The following is a 17500-nucleotide window of genomic DNA, read 5'->3' as shown; positions in this document are numbered from 1 at the left end:
GGTATCAGTGTGGATCACTCTGGTGCTGGTATCAGTGTGGGTCACTCTGGTGCTGGTATCAGTGTGGATCACTCTGGTGCTGGTATCAGTGTGGATCACTCTGGTGCTGGTATCAGTGTGGGTCAGTCTGGTGCTGGTATCAGTGTGGGTCAGTCTGGTGCTGGTATCAGTGTGGATCACTCTGGTGCTGGTATCAGTGTGGATCACTCTGGTGCTGGTATCATTTTTTTTTTTTTAAATGAAGGAGTTTGGCCCCCTTCAATCCTTTTTTTTTTTTAATTTTTTTTTTTTTTAATTTATTTTTGCCTGTTTTTAGGTGTAATTTTGTTTTTCATTAAAGAACATCAAAAGTCAAAGTCTCACTCTCTCTCCAGGTCAGTCCATTGTTCCAGAAGCTGGAGGCTGACCAGATTGAGGCTTTGAGGAAGAGGTTCGCGGGTCAGCAGGTGAGAGGTCAAAGTTCATGCCATGTTACAGAGATGCATATTCAGGTCATTGGTCATTTTCTGCAGTTTTTAATGGGATCTCGCTGACCTCTCTCAGGCTGTGCGTTCTTCTTTCCTCACGCAAGAACATAACCTGACCAGGGCTCTTCTCAAGCTCTTTCTTTCTCCATCCCCTCCTTCCTCCTTTCCTCCCTCCTTCCCTCCTTCCAGCCAGAGGAAGAAGCCTCCAGACCCCAGGTAACCTGCCGTTGCTTGCTGGTGGAAACCTCCCTTTCCTTTGCCGTTTGCAGCCTCTAACTCTGCCGTTTTTTTCATTGCTTTTTCTAAAAATCTCCCGCAGAACTCCGGGCTTGGCTTTGATGCAGAGCCACCCCCCTGAGGCGTAGTTTAGTCACAGCCTGGACAAATCGGGAAGACCCCCGAGTTACACATGGCCCTGACCGTGTAATGCAAACACTGGTTTCATCTGATTATCAATCCCAGTTATCATCATTCACCCCTGAATGACGACACCCTCATTTGATTTCATTGAATGGAGTGGATCTATGTTTCACCACTCGACAAAGCAGCGGTTATTCTGATCAAACAAATGCAAAAAACCTGGATGATATTTAGGACCAGGCTTGTTTCTGGGAAAGTCAGATCCTAAAGTTTAAACTAAGCCTTGGGAAACTAAACTCCTTTGCCCCTCTCCCCCTCCCTCCCTCTCTCCCCGTCCTTCTCTCCCCCTCCTCACTCTCCCTCTCTCTCCCTCTCCCCCTCCCCCTCTGCCCCCTGTCTCTCATGGCTTTATTGCATTTTCAGGCATAATATTGCCAAAGTATCAGTCACATCATGTAAACAGTAAGCAGAATTTGATCTGATCATTACTTTCACGTTTTAAGAACATTTTTGAAGTTATTGTTGAATATAATTGCAGAAACACCCAACACTAACAAACAAAAGGATTGATATTAATCTAATTCTAAAGAGCAGCACATTATGGCTTTAAGTTTGGTGATGAATAGTTTATTTACAGTAAGTGTATGACTGAAGTGAAGCTGAGTGAAGGAGAAACTCTCCTTCTGCTGTTAAGAGTGGCCTCATACGCTGTAACCAATGGTCACCTCTCTCTCTCCCTCTCTCTCTCTTGTTTTCATTCCCACCTCTCTCTCTCAGCCTAAATCCCACTCAGAGGCTCCGCCGGCCCCATTGGTGCCCCCCGCTCCTGTGGACCCCCAGTCGTGTGCAGACCCAGTGAAGGCCCAGCAGCTGGCCCAGGAGGTGGCAGCTCAGGTGGGTACCCAGGGGGCCGGCCCCAGGGCCATCCCAACAACACACAATATCCCCCATCCTGATCCCAACAACACACAATATCCCCCATCCCAACAACACAAAATATCCCCATTCCCGATCCCAACAACACACAATATCCCCCATCCCAACAACACACAATATCCCCCATCCCAACAACACAAAATATCCCCATTCCCGATCCCAACAACACACAATATCCCCCATCCCCATCCCAACAACACAAAATATCCCCCATCCTGATCCCAACAACACACAATATCCCCCATCCCAACAACACAAAATATCCCCATTCCCGATCCCAACAACACACAATATCCCCCATCCCCATCCCAACAACACACAATATCCCCCATCCCAACAACACACAATATCCCCCATCCCAACAACACAAAATATCCCCATTCCCGATCCCAACAACACACAATATCCCCCATCCCCATCCCAACAACACAAAATATCCCCCATCCTGATCCCAACAACACACAATATCCCCCATCCCAACAACACAAAATATCCCCATTCCCGATCCCAACAACACACAATATCCCCCATCCTGATCCCAACAACACACAATATCCCCCATCCCAACAACACAAAATATCCCCCATCCCGATCCCAACAACACACAATATCCCCCATCCCAACAACACAAAATATCCCCCATCCCGATCCCAACAACACACAATATCCCCCATCCCAACAACACAAAATATCCCCATCCTCATCCCAACAACAAAAATCATCCCCCATCCCAACAACACAAAATATCCCCCATCCCGATCCCAACAACACACAATATCCCCCATCCCAACTACACACAATATCCCCCATCCCAACGACACAAAATATCCCCATCCCAACAACACAAAATATCCCCATTCCCGATCCCAACAACACAAAATATCCCCCATCCCGATCCCAACAACACACAATATCCCCATCCCAACTACACACAATATCCCCCATCCCAACGACACAAAATATCCCCATCCCAACGACACAAAATATCCCCATCCCAACAACACAAAATATCCCCATTCCCGATCCCAACAACACAAAATATCCCCATTCCTGATCCCAACAATACACAATATCCCCCATCCCAACAACACAAAATATCCCCCATCCCAACAACACAAAATATCCCCCATCCCGATCCCAACAACACAATATCCCCCATCCCCATCCCAACTACACACAATATCCCCCATCCTCATCCCAACAACAAAAATCATCCCCCATCCCAACAACACACAATATCCCCATCCCAGCAACACACAATATCCCCATACCAACACACAATATCCCCATCCTCATCCCAACAACAAAAAACATCCCCCATCCCAACAACATACAATATCCCCATCCTCATCCCAACAACAAAAAACATCCCCCATCCCAGCAACACACAGTATCCCCATCTCAGCAACACACAGTATCCCCATCTCAGCAACAGACAATATCCCCATCCCAGCAACACACAATATCCCCATCCCGACAACACACAATATCCCCATCCCAACAACACACAATATCCCCATCCCAGCAACACACAATATCCCCGTTCCCCATCCCAACGACACACAATATCCCCCATCCCCATCCCAACAACACACAATATCCCCCATCCCAACAACACACAATACTCCCCATACCAACAACACACAACATACCCCGTCTCCATACCAACAACACAAAACAGCCCCCATCCCAACAACACACAATATCCCCATCCCAACAACACACAATGTACCCCATCCCCGTCTCCCTCCTTCAGGCCCTAACATCCCTGCGTGTCTCCCCCAGAGCGAGCGGGTGCTAACGTCCCTGCGTGTCTCCCACCCCCAGGGCGAGCGGGTGCTAACGTCCCTGCGTGTCTCCCCCAGAGCGAGCGGGTGCTAACGTCCCTGCGTGTCTCCCCCAGGGCGAGCGGGTGCTAACGTCCCTGCATGTCTCCCCCAGGGCGAGTGGGTGCTAATGTCCCTGCGTGTCTCCCTCAGAGCGAGCGGGTGCTAATGTCCCTGCGTGTCTCCCCCAGAGCGAGCGGGTGCTAATGTCCCTGCGTGTCTCCCTCCCCCAGGGCGAGCGGGTGCTAATGTCCCTGCGTGTCTCCCTTCCCTCAGGGCGAGCGGGTGCTAATGTCCCTGCGTGTCTCCCTCCCCCAGGGCGAGCGGGTGCAAATGTCCCTGCGTGTCTCCCTCAGGGCGAGCAGGTGCTAATGTCCCTGCGTGTCTCCCTCCCTCAGGGCGAGCGGGTGCTAATGTCCCTGCGTGTCTCCCTCCCTCAGGGCGAGCGGTTGCTAATGTCCCTGCGTGTCTCCCTCCCTCAGGGCGAGCGGGTGCTAATGTCCCTGTGTGTCGCCCTCCCTCAGGGCGAGCGGGTGCTAATGTCCCTGCGTGTCTCCCTCCCTCAGGGCGAGCGGTTGCTAATGTCCCTGCGTGTCTCCCTCAGGGCGAGCAGGTGCTAATGTCCCTGCGTGTCTCCCTCCCTAAGGGCGAGCGGGTGCTAATGTCCCGGCGTGACTCCCTTCCCCAGGGCGAGCGGGTGCTAATGTCCCTGCGTGTCTCCCTCAGAGCGAGCGGGTGCTAACGTCCCTGCGTGTCTCCCCCAGGGCGAGCGGGTGCTAATGTCCCTGCGTGTCTCCCTCCCCCAGGGCGAGCGGGTGCTAACGTCCCTGCATGTCTCCCCCAGAGCGAGCGGGTGCTAATGTCCCTGTGTGTCTCCCTCCCCCAGGGCGAGCGGGTGCTAATGTCCCTGCGTGTCTCCCTCCCCCAGGGCGAGCAGGTGCTAATGTCCCTGCATGTCACCCTCCCTCAGGGCGAGTGGGTGCTAATGTCCCTGCGTGTCTCCCTCCCCCAGGGCGAGCGGGTGCTAATGTCCCTGTGTGTTTCCCTCCCTCAGGGCGAGCGGTGCTAATGTCCCTGCGTGTCTCCCTCCCTCAGGGCGAGTGGGTGCTAATGGGACATTAGCGGGTGCTAACGTCCCTGCGTGTCTCCCTCAGAGCGAGCGGGTGCTAATGTCCCTGCGTGTCTCCCTCCCCCAGGGCGAGCGGGTGCTAATGTCCCTGCGTGTCTCCCTTCCCTCAGGGCGAGCGGGTGCTAATGTCCCTGCGTGTCTCCCTCCCCCAGGGCGAGCGGGTGCAAATGTCCCTGCGTGTCTCCCTCAGGGCGAGCAGGTGCTAATGTCCCTGCGTGTCTGTCTCCCTCAGGGCGAGCGGGTGCTAATGTCCCTGCGTGTCTCCCTCAGGGCGAGCGGGTGCTAATGTCCCTGCGTGTCTGTCTCCCCCAGGGCGAGCGGGTGCTAATGTCCCTGCGTGTCTCCCTCCCCCAGGGCGAGCGGGTGCTAATGTCCCTGTGTGTCTCCCTCCCTCAGGGCGAGCAGGTGCTAATGTCCCTGCGTGTCTCCCTCAGGGCGAGCGGGTGCTAATGTCCCTGCGTGTCTCCCTCCCCCAGGGCGAGCGGGTGCTAATGTCCCTGCGTGTCTCCCTCCCTCAGGGCGAGCGGGTGCTAATGTCCCTGTGTGTCTCCCTCCCTCAGGGCGAGCGGGTGCTAATGTCCCTGCGTGTCTCCCTCAGGGCGAGCAGGTGCTAACGTCCCTGCGTGTCTCCCTCAGAGCGAGCGGGTGCTAATGTCCCTGCGTGTCTCCCTCAGGGCGAGCGGGTGCTAATGTCCCTGCGTGTCTCCCTCGCCCAGGGCGAGCGGGTGCTAATGTCCCTGCGTGTCTCCCTCAGGGCGAGCAGGTGCTAATGTCCCTGCGTGTCTCCCTCAGGGCGAGCAGGTGCTAATGTCCCTGCGTGTCTCCCTCCCTCAGGGCGAGCGGGTGCTAATGTCCCTGCGTGTCTCCCTCCCTCAGAGCGAGCGGGTGCTAATGTCCCTGCGTGTCTCCCTCAGGGCGAGTGGGTGCTAATGTCCCTGTGTGTCTCCCTCAGGGCGAGCGGGTGCTAATGTCCCTGCGTGTCTTCCCCAGGGCGAGCGGGTGCTAATGTCCCTACGTGTCTCCCTCCCCCAGGGCGAGCGGGTGCTAATGTCCCTGCGTGTCTCCCTCAGGGCGAGCAGGTGCTAATGTCCCTGCATGTCTCCCCCAGGGCGAGCGGGTGCTAATGTCCCTGCGTGTCTCCCTCAGGGCGAGCGGGTGCTAATGTCCCTGTGTGTCTCCCTCAGGGCGAGCGGGTGCGGGCTCTGAAGGCCCAGAAAGCGGAGAAGGTTCTGGTGACGGCGGAGGTGTCCAGACTCCTGGAGCTGAAGAGGCAGCTGGCGCTGGCAGAGGGCCAGGACCCAGAGCCCCAGAAAGGGAAGAAGAAGTAACCAGGAATGGAGGGAGGAGGAGGAGAGGAAAGGGTGGGTGGTGGTGAAAATGAGAGGGGGCGAGAGCAGTGCTCGACAGGGAACAGGAGTTGTTCCCCCAAATGATTTGAAGGCACAGTGACCAATTCCTTCCACCAGCAAATCAGAGGCTGACATGGTGTCAGCCAATGAATAGCGCCTGAGTAGCTCCTCCCATCTCAGGCTTTATGCACATTTAAAGGGATCTTTCTGAAAGCATAACTAAGGTGTAAATTAGTAATGGGGCTCATCTTCATCAGTAATAGCAGGGCTGCCCAACCCTGTTCCTGGGGATCTACAGTCTTGTATGTTTCCCTTCAACCCTAACAAAGCACACCTCATTCAACAGCTAGGGTGTGTCCCAATGCTCCCACAATGCATCCTCGCCCCCATACTTCCAGATTGGAGAGTTGAGTATTCAGATGCACCCCTAGAGATCACCTTGAGCTGCCAACCAGTAGAATCAGGTGTGCAAAATAAGGGATGAAATGAAGACCTACGTGATGGTAAATTTCTAGGAACATGCTGCAAAAAAAAAAAAAAAAAAGTCTGTCTTAACAGTTTTGTAATGAGACAAAAAAAAATTGCTTGATTTTCTTAACCCATTGGCAAATCTTGAAATGAGTCGAACTATCACCCCATTGGCAATATTTTTTATTTAGCAAAAAAATGTATACAAACACAATTAAGTCTAAATTTGAGTGACTTATTTTTCTGGTTTTTGCAGTGCAGGGTTAGGAAGGGATTAATCTCTACAGTGGTGTGGTGTGTTGGTCAATACAAACAGCTGATCTCAGTCAAAAAACATTTTAAATTTCCTTTTGTTTCTTGGACCCTGGAAACCATGGACTATGTTGGGAATCAATCAAATGTAAACTATAAAAGAAAATGTAAACCCTTGCGTGAATCCAGTGTTTTAGTATTTAATGATGAGCACCGACTTATTGTCACTCTGAAACAGGACCCGTTCTGCCTTTTTCCAAAGTTAATAAAATATTTCCATTTGTTATTTAGCTTTTATTTGTATTGTACTTGTCTGTTGATGCAAAAAGTAAGACTCACATCAAGGGTTAAATTTAAACTTTAATAGTGAAATCAAAGATACAGTACAAGAGTAAATGCAGTGCTAAAGACTATCATTTCATGAGTAATATTCTTCAAAAGAAGTAACCATTACAGTGAACAGGCATGCAGGTTAGGTTCTTACATTAAAAAGTACATATTTGAAAATTGAGTTACAAAATCTGTTACAGTATAGTATAGTATATAACCGTATATATTACAAACTTGATATAAAAATAGGGAGAGAGCAAAGTAGCGGTGTTTTGTTTATTGTACAAGACTACTGCCGCTTTAATTCTACGGTACAGAAAAATAGTGTTGGCGAAAGCACGCCTAGCCCCATCGGTTCAGGTCTTTGCATATAAATACCCAGGTCATGACCAGGGCGTTTACACAGGCGCTTTCGGTCACTGCATCGTGCACACACACACACACACACCGAGCTGAGGCTCAGCTCCATCTCACACACAGGTCCAGAGCTCTCACACTGTCTAAGGGGAAAACTCTACTTCAAAAAAATAACCATGTAGGAAAGTCCCTAAGATTTTATTAGGTTTGATGAGATCAGGTTGTGTTTTCTTGGGGGGGGGAAGGGATGGGTTTGGCAGTGCGGTGCCACAGATTTCTAATTCACCTCTCTCCCTCTCCCTCCTTTCCTGCTTCCTGTAAAAAAAACCCCACACTTTTACACATCTGTCTTTCCTTCCAGAGCTACATGGCTACAGAGCTACCCTGAAATTAGCTGTGAATGCGGCTCTCACTTTCAGCTCAGTAGAAACAGAGGGCTTGAACACAATCTCCTTACCCGCAAAAAGACCGCCCTTCCTTACAACACGCCATTCGCCCTCAGATAAGCTTCTGTCAGATTCCTGCTCATTAAGGCTCTCTGCATTATACTTCCGTTCTGCTCATGAAAGCTCTCTGCATTATACTTCCGTTCTGCTCATGAAAGCTCTCTGCATTATACTTCCATTCTGCTCATGAAAGCTCTCTGCATTATACTTCCGTTCTGCTCATGAAAGCTCTCTGCATTATACTTCCGTTCTGTTCCGTTCCTTTACTGCCGTTTTCCAGTAAACCTTTGACTATCACTCCAAATCTGCCCACTTTCACTTCCTTTCTGTACTCCTTTACTCATCCTTCCCTGTGGCCCGAGACGTTCCTTTGCTCCATCCATCCCAGGGTTTGGGTTCATGCCAGACTGAAAATCGCCCATAACGATCTAAATTCCTGAGCCAAAATGGAACCAACACCCCAAAACCGGCCGTCTTAACATACCATACTGACGAGAACCGGCCATTCAGCCCAGCAATGCTCGCCTTTTCCATCCAATAAAGTGTACCTCCTGCTTAGTTTGCCTGAAAGCTAAATAGTATCTGGCACCATCTCAAGCCTGGTCTTGCAAACCCCTAGTGCCTCCAGTACATGTCCTGGCAAGCACGCAGTGACCAGTTTCCATTAATGCCCCCTTGTTCTGCTCTGAGCTCGCCCTGAAGAATGCCTGCAGTTCACTACTTCTCTGCTGATAGTTATTCTGTTCTCTGTGTCTCTGTGGCCCCCGCCCGCCCCCCGCCCCCCCTCACTTGCGGGTGTTGACCAGCCTCTCGATGAGCGAGCGCCGGGTCCTCTGCACCTCCTCGGCCAGCCGCTCGATCTGGGCCTTGAGCCGCTCGTTCTGCTCCGTCAGCTCCTGAACCCTCCTCTCGTTCTCCTGCTCCCTCTCTTTCCTGCTCTTCTTGGCCTGGGAGGGGCCGAGCGGGGGGGCCAGGCCGGCCGGGGGCGAGGGGGCACGCCCGCCCGCCCGGTCCCCCCCCCTCCGACGCTTGCCCAGCCTGTAGGACAGGGAGGGGGGCGGGGAGGGGGGAGAGGGGGGCGAGGAGGGCAGTGGGGGGGAGGGGGAGGCGGAGGAGGAGCAGGGGGAGCAGGACGAGGAGTCTGGGACAGACGGAGGCTCGTCCTCGCTGGGCGTGGGCGACGGGGGGCGATGCTGGGAGCGGTACTCCACCCCCGCCCCCCCCTCCATCAGCCCCGCCCCGCCCTCACTCAGAAGCTCAAAGAACTCTGGAGGCAGCAGGTCGCCGCCCCCTGAGGTTGGGGCCACGCCCCCCTCTTCCCTCTCCTCTCTGGGGGCGGTGCTTGGGACAGGGGCGGGGCCCTGAGGGGGAGGCCCCGCCTCCACCACACGCTGGACCCCCCCCTCGCCCCCCCAGGCCTGCCCGTCCGTCAGCCAGGTCAGAGAGCAGCTCTCCAGCACGTCCAGGAACTCTGGCTCCTTCTGCAGAGAGAGGGAGAGATGGAGGGAGGGAGGGACAGTTAGGAGAGAGGAGTAGGAATCCTGTCCCAGGGCAAGACCAGACCTGCGTTCAAGACGGCAAACATTAACTCACGCTAGCTGACTTTCGGCAATATATTCAGACTTTTTTCAGGTCACCACGAACATTAGGGTGTTATGAGTGAGCACCACTTGGCTGAGGGGAAGGGCAAAGAAAATAATGTTAAAAAATATATATTAAAAAAACTGGCCGTTTTTTCCACAAAATAATATTCTCGTAAACAAAATACAAAAAATAAGATGAAACAGCAACCACTCCCCAGGCAAGTCAAGATAATACATAACTTTGCTACTTTCTCCCTAAAATTATAGTATATACAGGAGTAATTTAATTCTGTGTAATATAGCAATGTTAACATCCCTTCTTTTGTAACATGCAACAAAAGGTCTTGAAATGTCATAACGCGCATTTATTCTTCAATTACCAACGGTATGCGAGTAAGGCAGTTTTTTCATCAAATTAATTGGGAGCTACTGTCAGTTCGTCAGTCACCGTGTCATGGACATGGAAGCGAAGTTCAATTAGACACAAGTCTAATTGAGAGTAGAGTGAAAAATGAATGGAGATGGGCTTCTGTTGAAGAAATTTGTGGTGCAAATTGACACTTGGTGCAAGAAACTGAAGCTGGCCGTTTCTGCAGGGTGTGTGACAGGAAACTTATACACGGCAGTAGCAATGTTTAAAAAAAGGAATGTTTTCCTTAAATGCAGATGAGTCTACAAGCCTGAACATGGATAGAATTCTTAATGTCCTAGTTAGCTATTATGTTGATGATTTTAACACCGCATCTAGCATATTCTGTGTTTCTCGCAGTTTATAGTTCGGGCGGGCCGCTTTAACTAACGTCGGATTAAAAAATTGAAATCGATTAAAAAGAAAAATAGGAAATAAATCCAGCGGCATTTGGCGGTTTAAGATAACATTTCGCAGTTTGTCATTGAATCGTTATCAAAATGGAAAGTAAGTGGGCTAATCGTAATCGTAAATGCCAGCATTACTCGTCTAATATTTCGCTAATTAACCTAATTGGTTGTCATGGTATTTGCACATCGGTTTGTCGACATTTATAAGCGGCTATTTAGAGTATTTAAATTGAATTAAAACATTTGCTGTCATCTGAAATGCTTCTGAAGATCCGTTTTGACATTGAGAAAACCATCTGAAATGGTTTTGAATGTTTTCAAGATGGCCACCAAATAATGATTTTAATGGTAATGAGACTAATAAATCCATTTTTAAACATTTTCCTGTTGTTAGTATACATTTTATCAGATGAAAAAATTGTTACAATCGACTGTTTGGGACATAGGTTTAATTGGGAAGTAAGTACGTTTATTTTTTCATGCTCAGATTGACATTACTGTGGAATTGCCCATTACCTAACATTCGCTAACAGTTTGAGTCGATCGTGAGTGGCCAACAAAAATGGCCGACGGGGAGACGTACGTCAGTGTAATTTCTTAATTTTTAAAATAAGAATCCCAGATAAGCAACGAATCAGCTAGCTGGCATTGTTAGACCTAAGCCGCATCTATTTGTGTTTAAAAAAATGGCAAACTAAATGGAATGTTCTTTAATTTAAAATCGTTCAACAGCAACTGCTTGCTGCAAACATAATTCGGCGCAAACGTTTGCGGTCTTTTAAACACGTCTGGTAAATCCTGTGTGTTCTGGGCAGTGTTATAGCCTACCAATAAATTACATCAAGTGTATATTATTATTAATATGAATAATAATAGTAATAACAATGATGACAACTTCACTTTCCATCACATTTACCTTCTGTACACACGTATGTGCTCTCTGGGAAAAGTACTATACCAATAATTTATGTCAAGTCTATAGGCTATTCATCATTTTAATAATATAGAATAATTATATCATAAGTTATAAGTTATATAGTTATTTATAATGTCATAATTATGATTATGATTATTTGTAGTGGTATTTATTATATTTATTATGTACATGAATTGAGAAAATTGCTGAGGAAAAGCAGCCCTGTTTCCTCAAGGGTCTCCAGGGCCGGTCTGCGTACTGTTTTTATTGTTTTTTTTGTTTGTTTGTTTTTTTTCCCCCCAACCAATTGCCTTGTTTTTAATTTGCTGACAGCTCTATAAATTACCCTGGTTCAAGCATCATTAGGATGCAGTCTGCAGCTGTAGCCGGTACTCATACACATGTAAGATAGGATATGATTGAGTCAATTTAATAATTAAGACCAGAAGTTGGCACAAAATGCTGAAACAGAATGGCCTTGTTACGCACCCCTGGCTAAAGGGAAGGAACAATGAGCATCGGTCTTTTGTTCAAAACCAAAAACATTTGCTCTCTAATCTCTTATTCTCTGAATAATTACAAATTTACTTATTACATTTATATGACATTACATTTCTACTACATTGCACAAATTGTATTCGATTAATCGTATTATTGCCGCGTGCCCAGATTTTAATTTAAAACGTAGCTGCTGAAATTGCCACTGCAGTATAAAAGCCGTTGCCATTGCTCAAGGCAAGCTTCAGGTTTTGTGAAAAGCGCTACCTTTATAAATAAACACAATGTGTGGTTACGTTAAAATAAAGTGCGTGATTATTTAAGCAGAGATGACTGAAGTGTCGGGGAGAGGGCAGGGCCTGACCTCAGGGCAGGGCGGGGCGCGGGCCTTCACCCCTCCTCCGTCGGAGCCCAGGATGTCCTGCAGGTCCTCGTACCAGGCCTCCAGCTCGGCCCCGCACAGCGGCCCCACGCCGGGGGGGTATGGGGGGGGCAGGTGCAGCCACTCCGCAGTCATGTCTCCACACACTCACAGCGCGCAGGTCTGGTTCCACACTGGAACACTCTGGACCTGTACGCAACAACAGCGCAGTCATGTCTCCACACACTCACAGCACGCAGGTCTGGTTCCACACTGGAACACTCTGGACCTGTACGCAACAACAGGGTGAATCTCACCTCGCTACGTAAGGCGCCCGCCTCACAAGGATTCAACTCTCTGATGACTCGTTAGGAAACCAGTCAATGCGTCATGAAATCTCATTTCACCACAATCTGATTGGATTATTTTGATATGATTCAATTCATTACAGAATTATTTTGAAAAATACACTGATTGCACCAATTTGACTGGAGAAATGCTTGTACTCAGTATTAGTAGATTAGACAATTAAAACAATGCCCAAAGCTTTACTTCTAAGCTCATTTATTTTAAAGAATGCATTGAATCAAGCATAATCGATTCGAACAAGAAATGGATGCAGTTGAATCACCACTTTTATATGTGCACCCCTATTCCTGCCGCACAGACCTCAAATGCACACTCCATCACTGCTGTTTTACTACAGAAGAACCAATAGTCATGAGCGAAAATGTGCTGCATAAGTACTTTTTTTTTTTTTTTTTTTAAGTTAAAATGTTAATGTAATTCCTGCCAATGAACTGCCTTGTCCTTTCCTGCGCGTGAGATAAGAACGTGGCGGCTCCAAGTGGACACATGCATGTACTGCAGGAATGATTTAAAATGTAATCTGGACTCTGGACAAAATAATGACGTCATTTCAAAGACTGAATAGACGCGATTAAACTGAGATGAGAACCCTTTATATTGTTTGCACATTGAAGAGCTGTGGATCTGTTACAATACATACAACAACAAAAAAAAACCCTTGAAGACTTGCACCTTTCCTACCATTTCATACATTTCACGATTAAGAACATCAAAATGTATATGAAATTGGAAAATAATGGGTTTTTTTATGTTATAATAAATAAAGTGCATTCACCTTCTCAAATCACCTGTTAATCAAGTCTGGCGGTGTGTTGTCGGTGATAGTTTTCCCCAACAAATCTTTAAAAAGAGAAGAAGTTATAACCAAACATTAATTAATATGACAAATGTAAAATACAATGTGTATTGTAATTGCCAGCGCAGATCAAATATCACTTCATAGGTTATCAAGTACACCAACGTGATGCCCTGTGTACCAATGTGTACCACACGCAGTAACAATCCTATTAAATTACCGACAGAGCGACTCCAAACTGGAATTCCCCGATGTTACACAATGTTATCACCCCTCAACCAGTCCATGTTTATTCCCAAGTGAAGTTCTGGTTAAAATAATTTAATTTTACATGAAAATTAGATCTGTTGCAGATCAATGCTGTTTTTGTTGTTGTTAATGCTGGTGCATGTCGTGCTTACTTTGTATTGTGCGGGGCAGCGAAATTGAGGTCATTGGTTTTCGTGTAAACAAAGATGAATAAAGTGTCCTAGAGCGCCCCCTCCACTGTCTACAGCCCTCGTCAAAATCAGCCACGCTCTGGAATGGCAGGTGCAGGTATCGGGATCAAACGCATGCACGAGACCGCACGGTGACCGGCTGGCTTCCGATCAAAACACTTGCCAGGCTCAATTTTTTTTTAAATGTCTTATCTGAACGGCTCCAAGTCGAACAAAACAATGCCAACACCCTATCAAATTGAAAAACAAAAACAATGCCCACGCTTTACAGGACGAAAACGGAATTGTTTGGTGTTTGAGATTAATTTCATATAATTGGATACTTAATTGTATAAACAATCGTTCAAAGGTTTCCTTTTTAAAACCACTGTTACTTCTAATTAGGCTACTACTCGAAGATAATGAATTAATGAGCTCTTGGACCGTAACTCCAAAAGCCCACAGTCAGCGGGGGAGGGGGTGGGGCAAACGACAGTATCTGAAACAATTAATTGATTTCAGGGTGGAGGAAATTGTGTGGATTGCGTTTCTTTTCTTTGACAATCATCCAATCCGCTTTGATCGTTTGGTTTTGGTTACGTCATGGAATCAAAGTACAGAGTACACGAAACAAAAGCAGTCGATAAATCTGCGCCAGGGAGTTCAATTTTCCTGGTGCGCTGAAACGGCTAACTCGCGAAATAAAGTTGTAACATTTTATAATTAATTCTATAATTAAGAAGAGAATAAAAACAAGTAACGATCGGCATCCCATGTCAGCTGGGAAGTGATTTCCTGTTATTTTGTTTGACAACTGGTGGACAGCTAGCTATTCATTTTGCAAATATGACGAACACAAGATAAGCAAGGTAAAGTAAAGTTAATAAGCTTGTATAGCATGGTCAACTGGAATGTTACAGCCTCAGAAAATAAAACAAATGACTAATAATTCGCATTGGTTATTTATTACGACAGCTAGCTACCTACTGCATGTTTTCAATGGCTGTCAAACTCCAAATGCGTAACTTGTCAAAAACTCAGTATCTCTGCCATTTTCCTCCCTTTTTAAAATAGCCATCCATTTGGTCTGCCATAGATAATTCATTGGAAAGACATTCTCAGAACATGTCTATATAAAGACATGTCACATTTAACATGAGAACAGCAACTGTACTCCCAAAAACAGACTTGGGAGTTTTGCCAAAACACGCGTTAGGCTGAGTCTCGAAATGCTAGTTAGCTAATGTTACCTATAGTTTGGTGGCTGCGTGATACATAAAAAGACTTGCAGGTTACTCAATGTCAAATTATCTAGCCCCACTGGACTAAATAAACAGATTAGTTCATCACAGTCTAAGAAAACTGAAGCTTTTTCAGCAAAAGATGATTAAAACATTTCCAAACGAACTGTAATCAACTGTATCGCATTTACTTACCCTTTTTCTTTTATTATTTCGCTTTCTTGTTTGTCTAGGGGTTGGAGTGTGAATATATTTTTGTTGAGATTGGTGATAGCTCATGTTAACCATTGTTCAGTATAAGTCACTGAATGTGAATTTTTGGAAACTCCCGGTGATCTTTATATATAGAGAAGTCAACCTAACTTGAGGGTGGGAGGGGGACGTTCACAACCAAACATGAAGGTTGAGGCGTAACGCAAGATGCCCATCTGTTGCATCCAATGAATGGCACAGTGTACAATTCTTCTGCTTGGTGACATCCAATGTGTGCTCCTCTGGAAGGGAATAGGGCGGGTTCATTATTCATTGCTAGTTGTCTCCAGATAGGTAGTTTGGGTGTCGTGAAAGATGTGATGCAGTCATAAGACGGCCAGGACGAATTTGGGGCGTATGGGAGTCACATGAAAGGAATGATGCAATCGTTGGCAACCGGTTTCCAACCGGAGATAAGACTAGCAGAATCTGAACATGTTTTATTTAACAGTCATTCGTTCGAACAAAAGTATGCAAGGATATTTGAAACTTTACAATCCATTTCGCTTGCGTGTGCAGTATATCTTCCGTTATTATAAAATACGATGTTTGCATATGTGTTTCACTTGACAAAAAAGTTAGTGGTTTATAACCTTTACACTGTAGTACCTGCACACAGGTGTGAGTTCTTTGGATGAAAAATAGTTTTCTTTTCTGTGTTGAAACTGAGGAATACTGTCTTACAGAGCCCCCAAATTGTCTAAAATATATACACGTTAGTCAATCCTTGTGCACCGTCGGTAGCAACCGAACCGAGAGTGTTTCCTTTCGGCTTTTTAAAGAGATTCGCCGGCGACGCAGAATATCATTTCGATGCAGGCCGATGATAGATCGGAGATGTTAATGTTGGGAGTTTTCTCCTTCTGTAGTCGCATCCTATGTAGGCTACCTCGCAATTTCTCTCCTCACGGTTTGAACAATTTGACAGAGACAGACTGTTGAAGTATGTATGTTCAAGAACGTATGCTACTGCAGTTGTCCGGTTAACTCTTTAAAGTAATGTGCCTTGATTTTTCCGAAGACCGCCCTTAAAGGTAAATGGGCAATAAACTTGTCCTCTCTGAGTCCCTTAGCTGCCACTGAATGATCATCCATACCCTTATTCTCTATTCACATTCAAGAAAATGACGGTAGGGCTATTTAAAAAGTGTATTTTGAAAACACTTGTTAGAATGGGGGGGGGGGGGGGGGGGGGACAAGTCTGACGAGAAGCCAAGCCCCTATATGGTTAATGGAAGTGTTATTAAATAAATTCTGCAAACTTGTCCAGTCTCCCTGAATTGTGATTGTGCGTCCCTAGGTTAGCGCGCCCAATGCTTTTGTGAAAACCGCAATGCACCGCTTAGCCTACAACCTGCAAAGCGGTGTATTCGAACGGAGTAGCCTATGATGGTGGAAGCCTACTGATTCAGACAAGTTGTTAAGCAATCGTGTGGCGTCTGCCTAAAACTGAAAGTGTTGATGGCCATAGCTTACATGTATGATGCTGGCCACATAAAAGGAAGTACAAATAAGCATGTACCGTGTTACAATTAAAAGGAAAGTTATGAGGCGACCTAACAAGAGCTTGGTGAACTTGGATAGATCTAGGCCATGTAGGTATCCTATGTATATCCTATCTGATATAAATTCCAATATTGAACTGAGAATTCTGACTACTGGATAACTGAATATCACTCTGCCGTTTTCAAAGCTCCCGGGAAACAATGTAGTGCTAGGACTTTTGCTCAAAACATGTGGAGCCGATGCGCACTTTATAGCCTAGCAACAGCGCAAGTGGGATGCACGCAAGGATAGCGAATAGAAACCGAATGCACTGTCTCCAGGACCTTGGCTAGCGCGCGAGAAGAGACGCTATTAACACGTCACGATTTGAGTGGCTGTTGCCGAGTAGGCTAATAGAGCTTGTAGACTAGTCTGTATTCCCAACCGAATTCAGCGTGTTTTTCTTTCCTGGTCCCCGATTTTCCTAAAAGTGTGTTTTTACACCTACGTATTAGTGTTTAATTCAACTCCCTTGTCACGGTCCTTGAAAACTATACACAGTCTAGACTACCTTAACTTTGGAAACGTAGCGTCTAAGATAGAAATTAAATGACACTGACCAATAAAAAACTCCCCTTGTAATGAAAAATTAAGATGTCGTTTTTGTGTTTTACAAAACTTTTACTGACAAATCTTGACTCTTGGTTCAATGCAAACCTAATTTTGAAACTACACTATTGGTTAAAATGTATTATCTCAGTGTGAAATTAGTATCTCTCTCTCTCTCTCTCTCTCTCTCTCTCTCTCTCTCTCTCTCTCTCTCTCTCTCTCTCTCTCTCTC

General features: G+C 46.8%; 2 protein-coding genes across 8 annotated transcripts in view; one reads left to right on the top strand and one right to left on the bottom strand.

Moving 5' to 3' along the window:
- mars1 (methionyl-tRNA synthetase 1) overlaps nucleotides 1-7077 on the top strand; it is a 38112-nt gene extending 31035 nt beyond the window's left edge. Inside the window, exons 19-22 of one of the 2 annotated variants that reach the window (XM_061218693.1) lie at nucleotides 375-446; nucleotides 657-683; nucleotides 1605-1721; nucleotides 5903-7077. In XM_061218693.1, the coding sequence (XP_061074677.1) occupies nucleotides 375-446; nucleotides 657-683; nucleotides 1605-1721; nucleotides 5903-6046 (360 nt within the window). In that variant the 3' untranslated portion in view covers nucleotides 6047-7077. The remainder of the gene's footprint in view (nucleotides 1-374; nucleotides 447-656; nucleotides 684-1604; nucleotides 1722-5902) is intronic. The other variant, XM_061218694.1, reaches the window with a different exon arrangement.
- Nucleotides 7078-7129: 52 nt separating this feature from the next.
- On the bottom strand, nucleotides 7130-15254 carry ddit3 (DNA-damage-inducible transcript 3). 6 transcript variants are annotated; one of them, XM_061218697.1, is made up of 5 exons: nucleotides 15118-15223; nucleotides 13664-13781; nucleotides 13242-13306; nucleotides 12101-12307; nucleotides 7130-9401 (listed from the first exon to the last, which is right to left on the bottom strand). In XM_061218697.1, exons 4-5 carry the CDS (start codon nucleotides 12251-12253, stop codon nucleotides 8706-8708), a joined length of 849 nt encoding a protein of 282 aa, XP_061074681.1. In that variant the 5' UTR covers nucleotides 12254-12307; nucleotides 13242-13306; nucleotides 13664-13781; nucleotides 15118-15223; the 3' UTR covers nucleotides 7130-8705. The 6 variants fall into 6 exon arrangements, 5 of the variants coding, with proteins under 5 accessions (XP_061074681.1, XP_061074683.1, XP_061074680.1 ...); XM_061218699.1 differs by having other exon boundaries at nucleotides 13255-13306; XM_061218696.1 differs by lacking the exon at nucleotides 13664-13781 and having other exon boundaries at nucleotides 12101-12386; nucleotides 15118-15254.
- Between the last annotated feature and the right edge of the window lie 2246 nt (nucleotides 15255-17500).

This window comes from Conger conger, chromosome 14 (genome assembly GCF_963514075.1).
Source record: "Conger conger chromosome 14, fConCon1.1, whole genome shotgun sequence".
Classification (NCBI taxonomy): Eukaryota; Metazoa; Chordata; class Actinopteri; order Anguilliformes; family Congridae; genus Conger; species Conger conger.
This window is presented reverse-complemented; position numbering and strand designations above follow the sequence as displayed.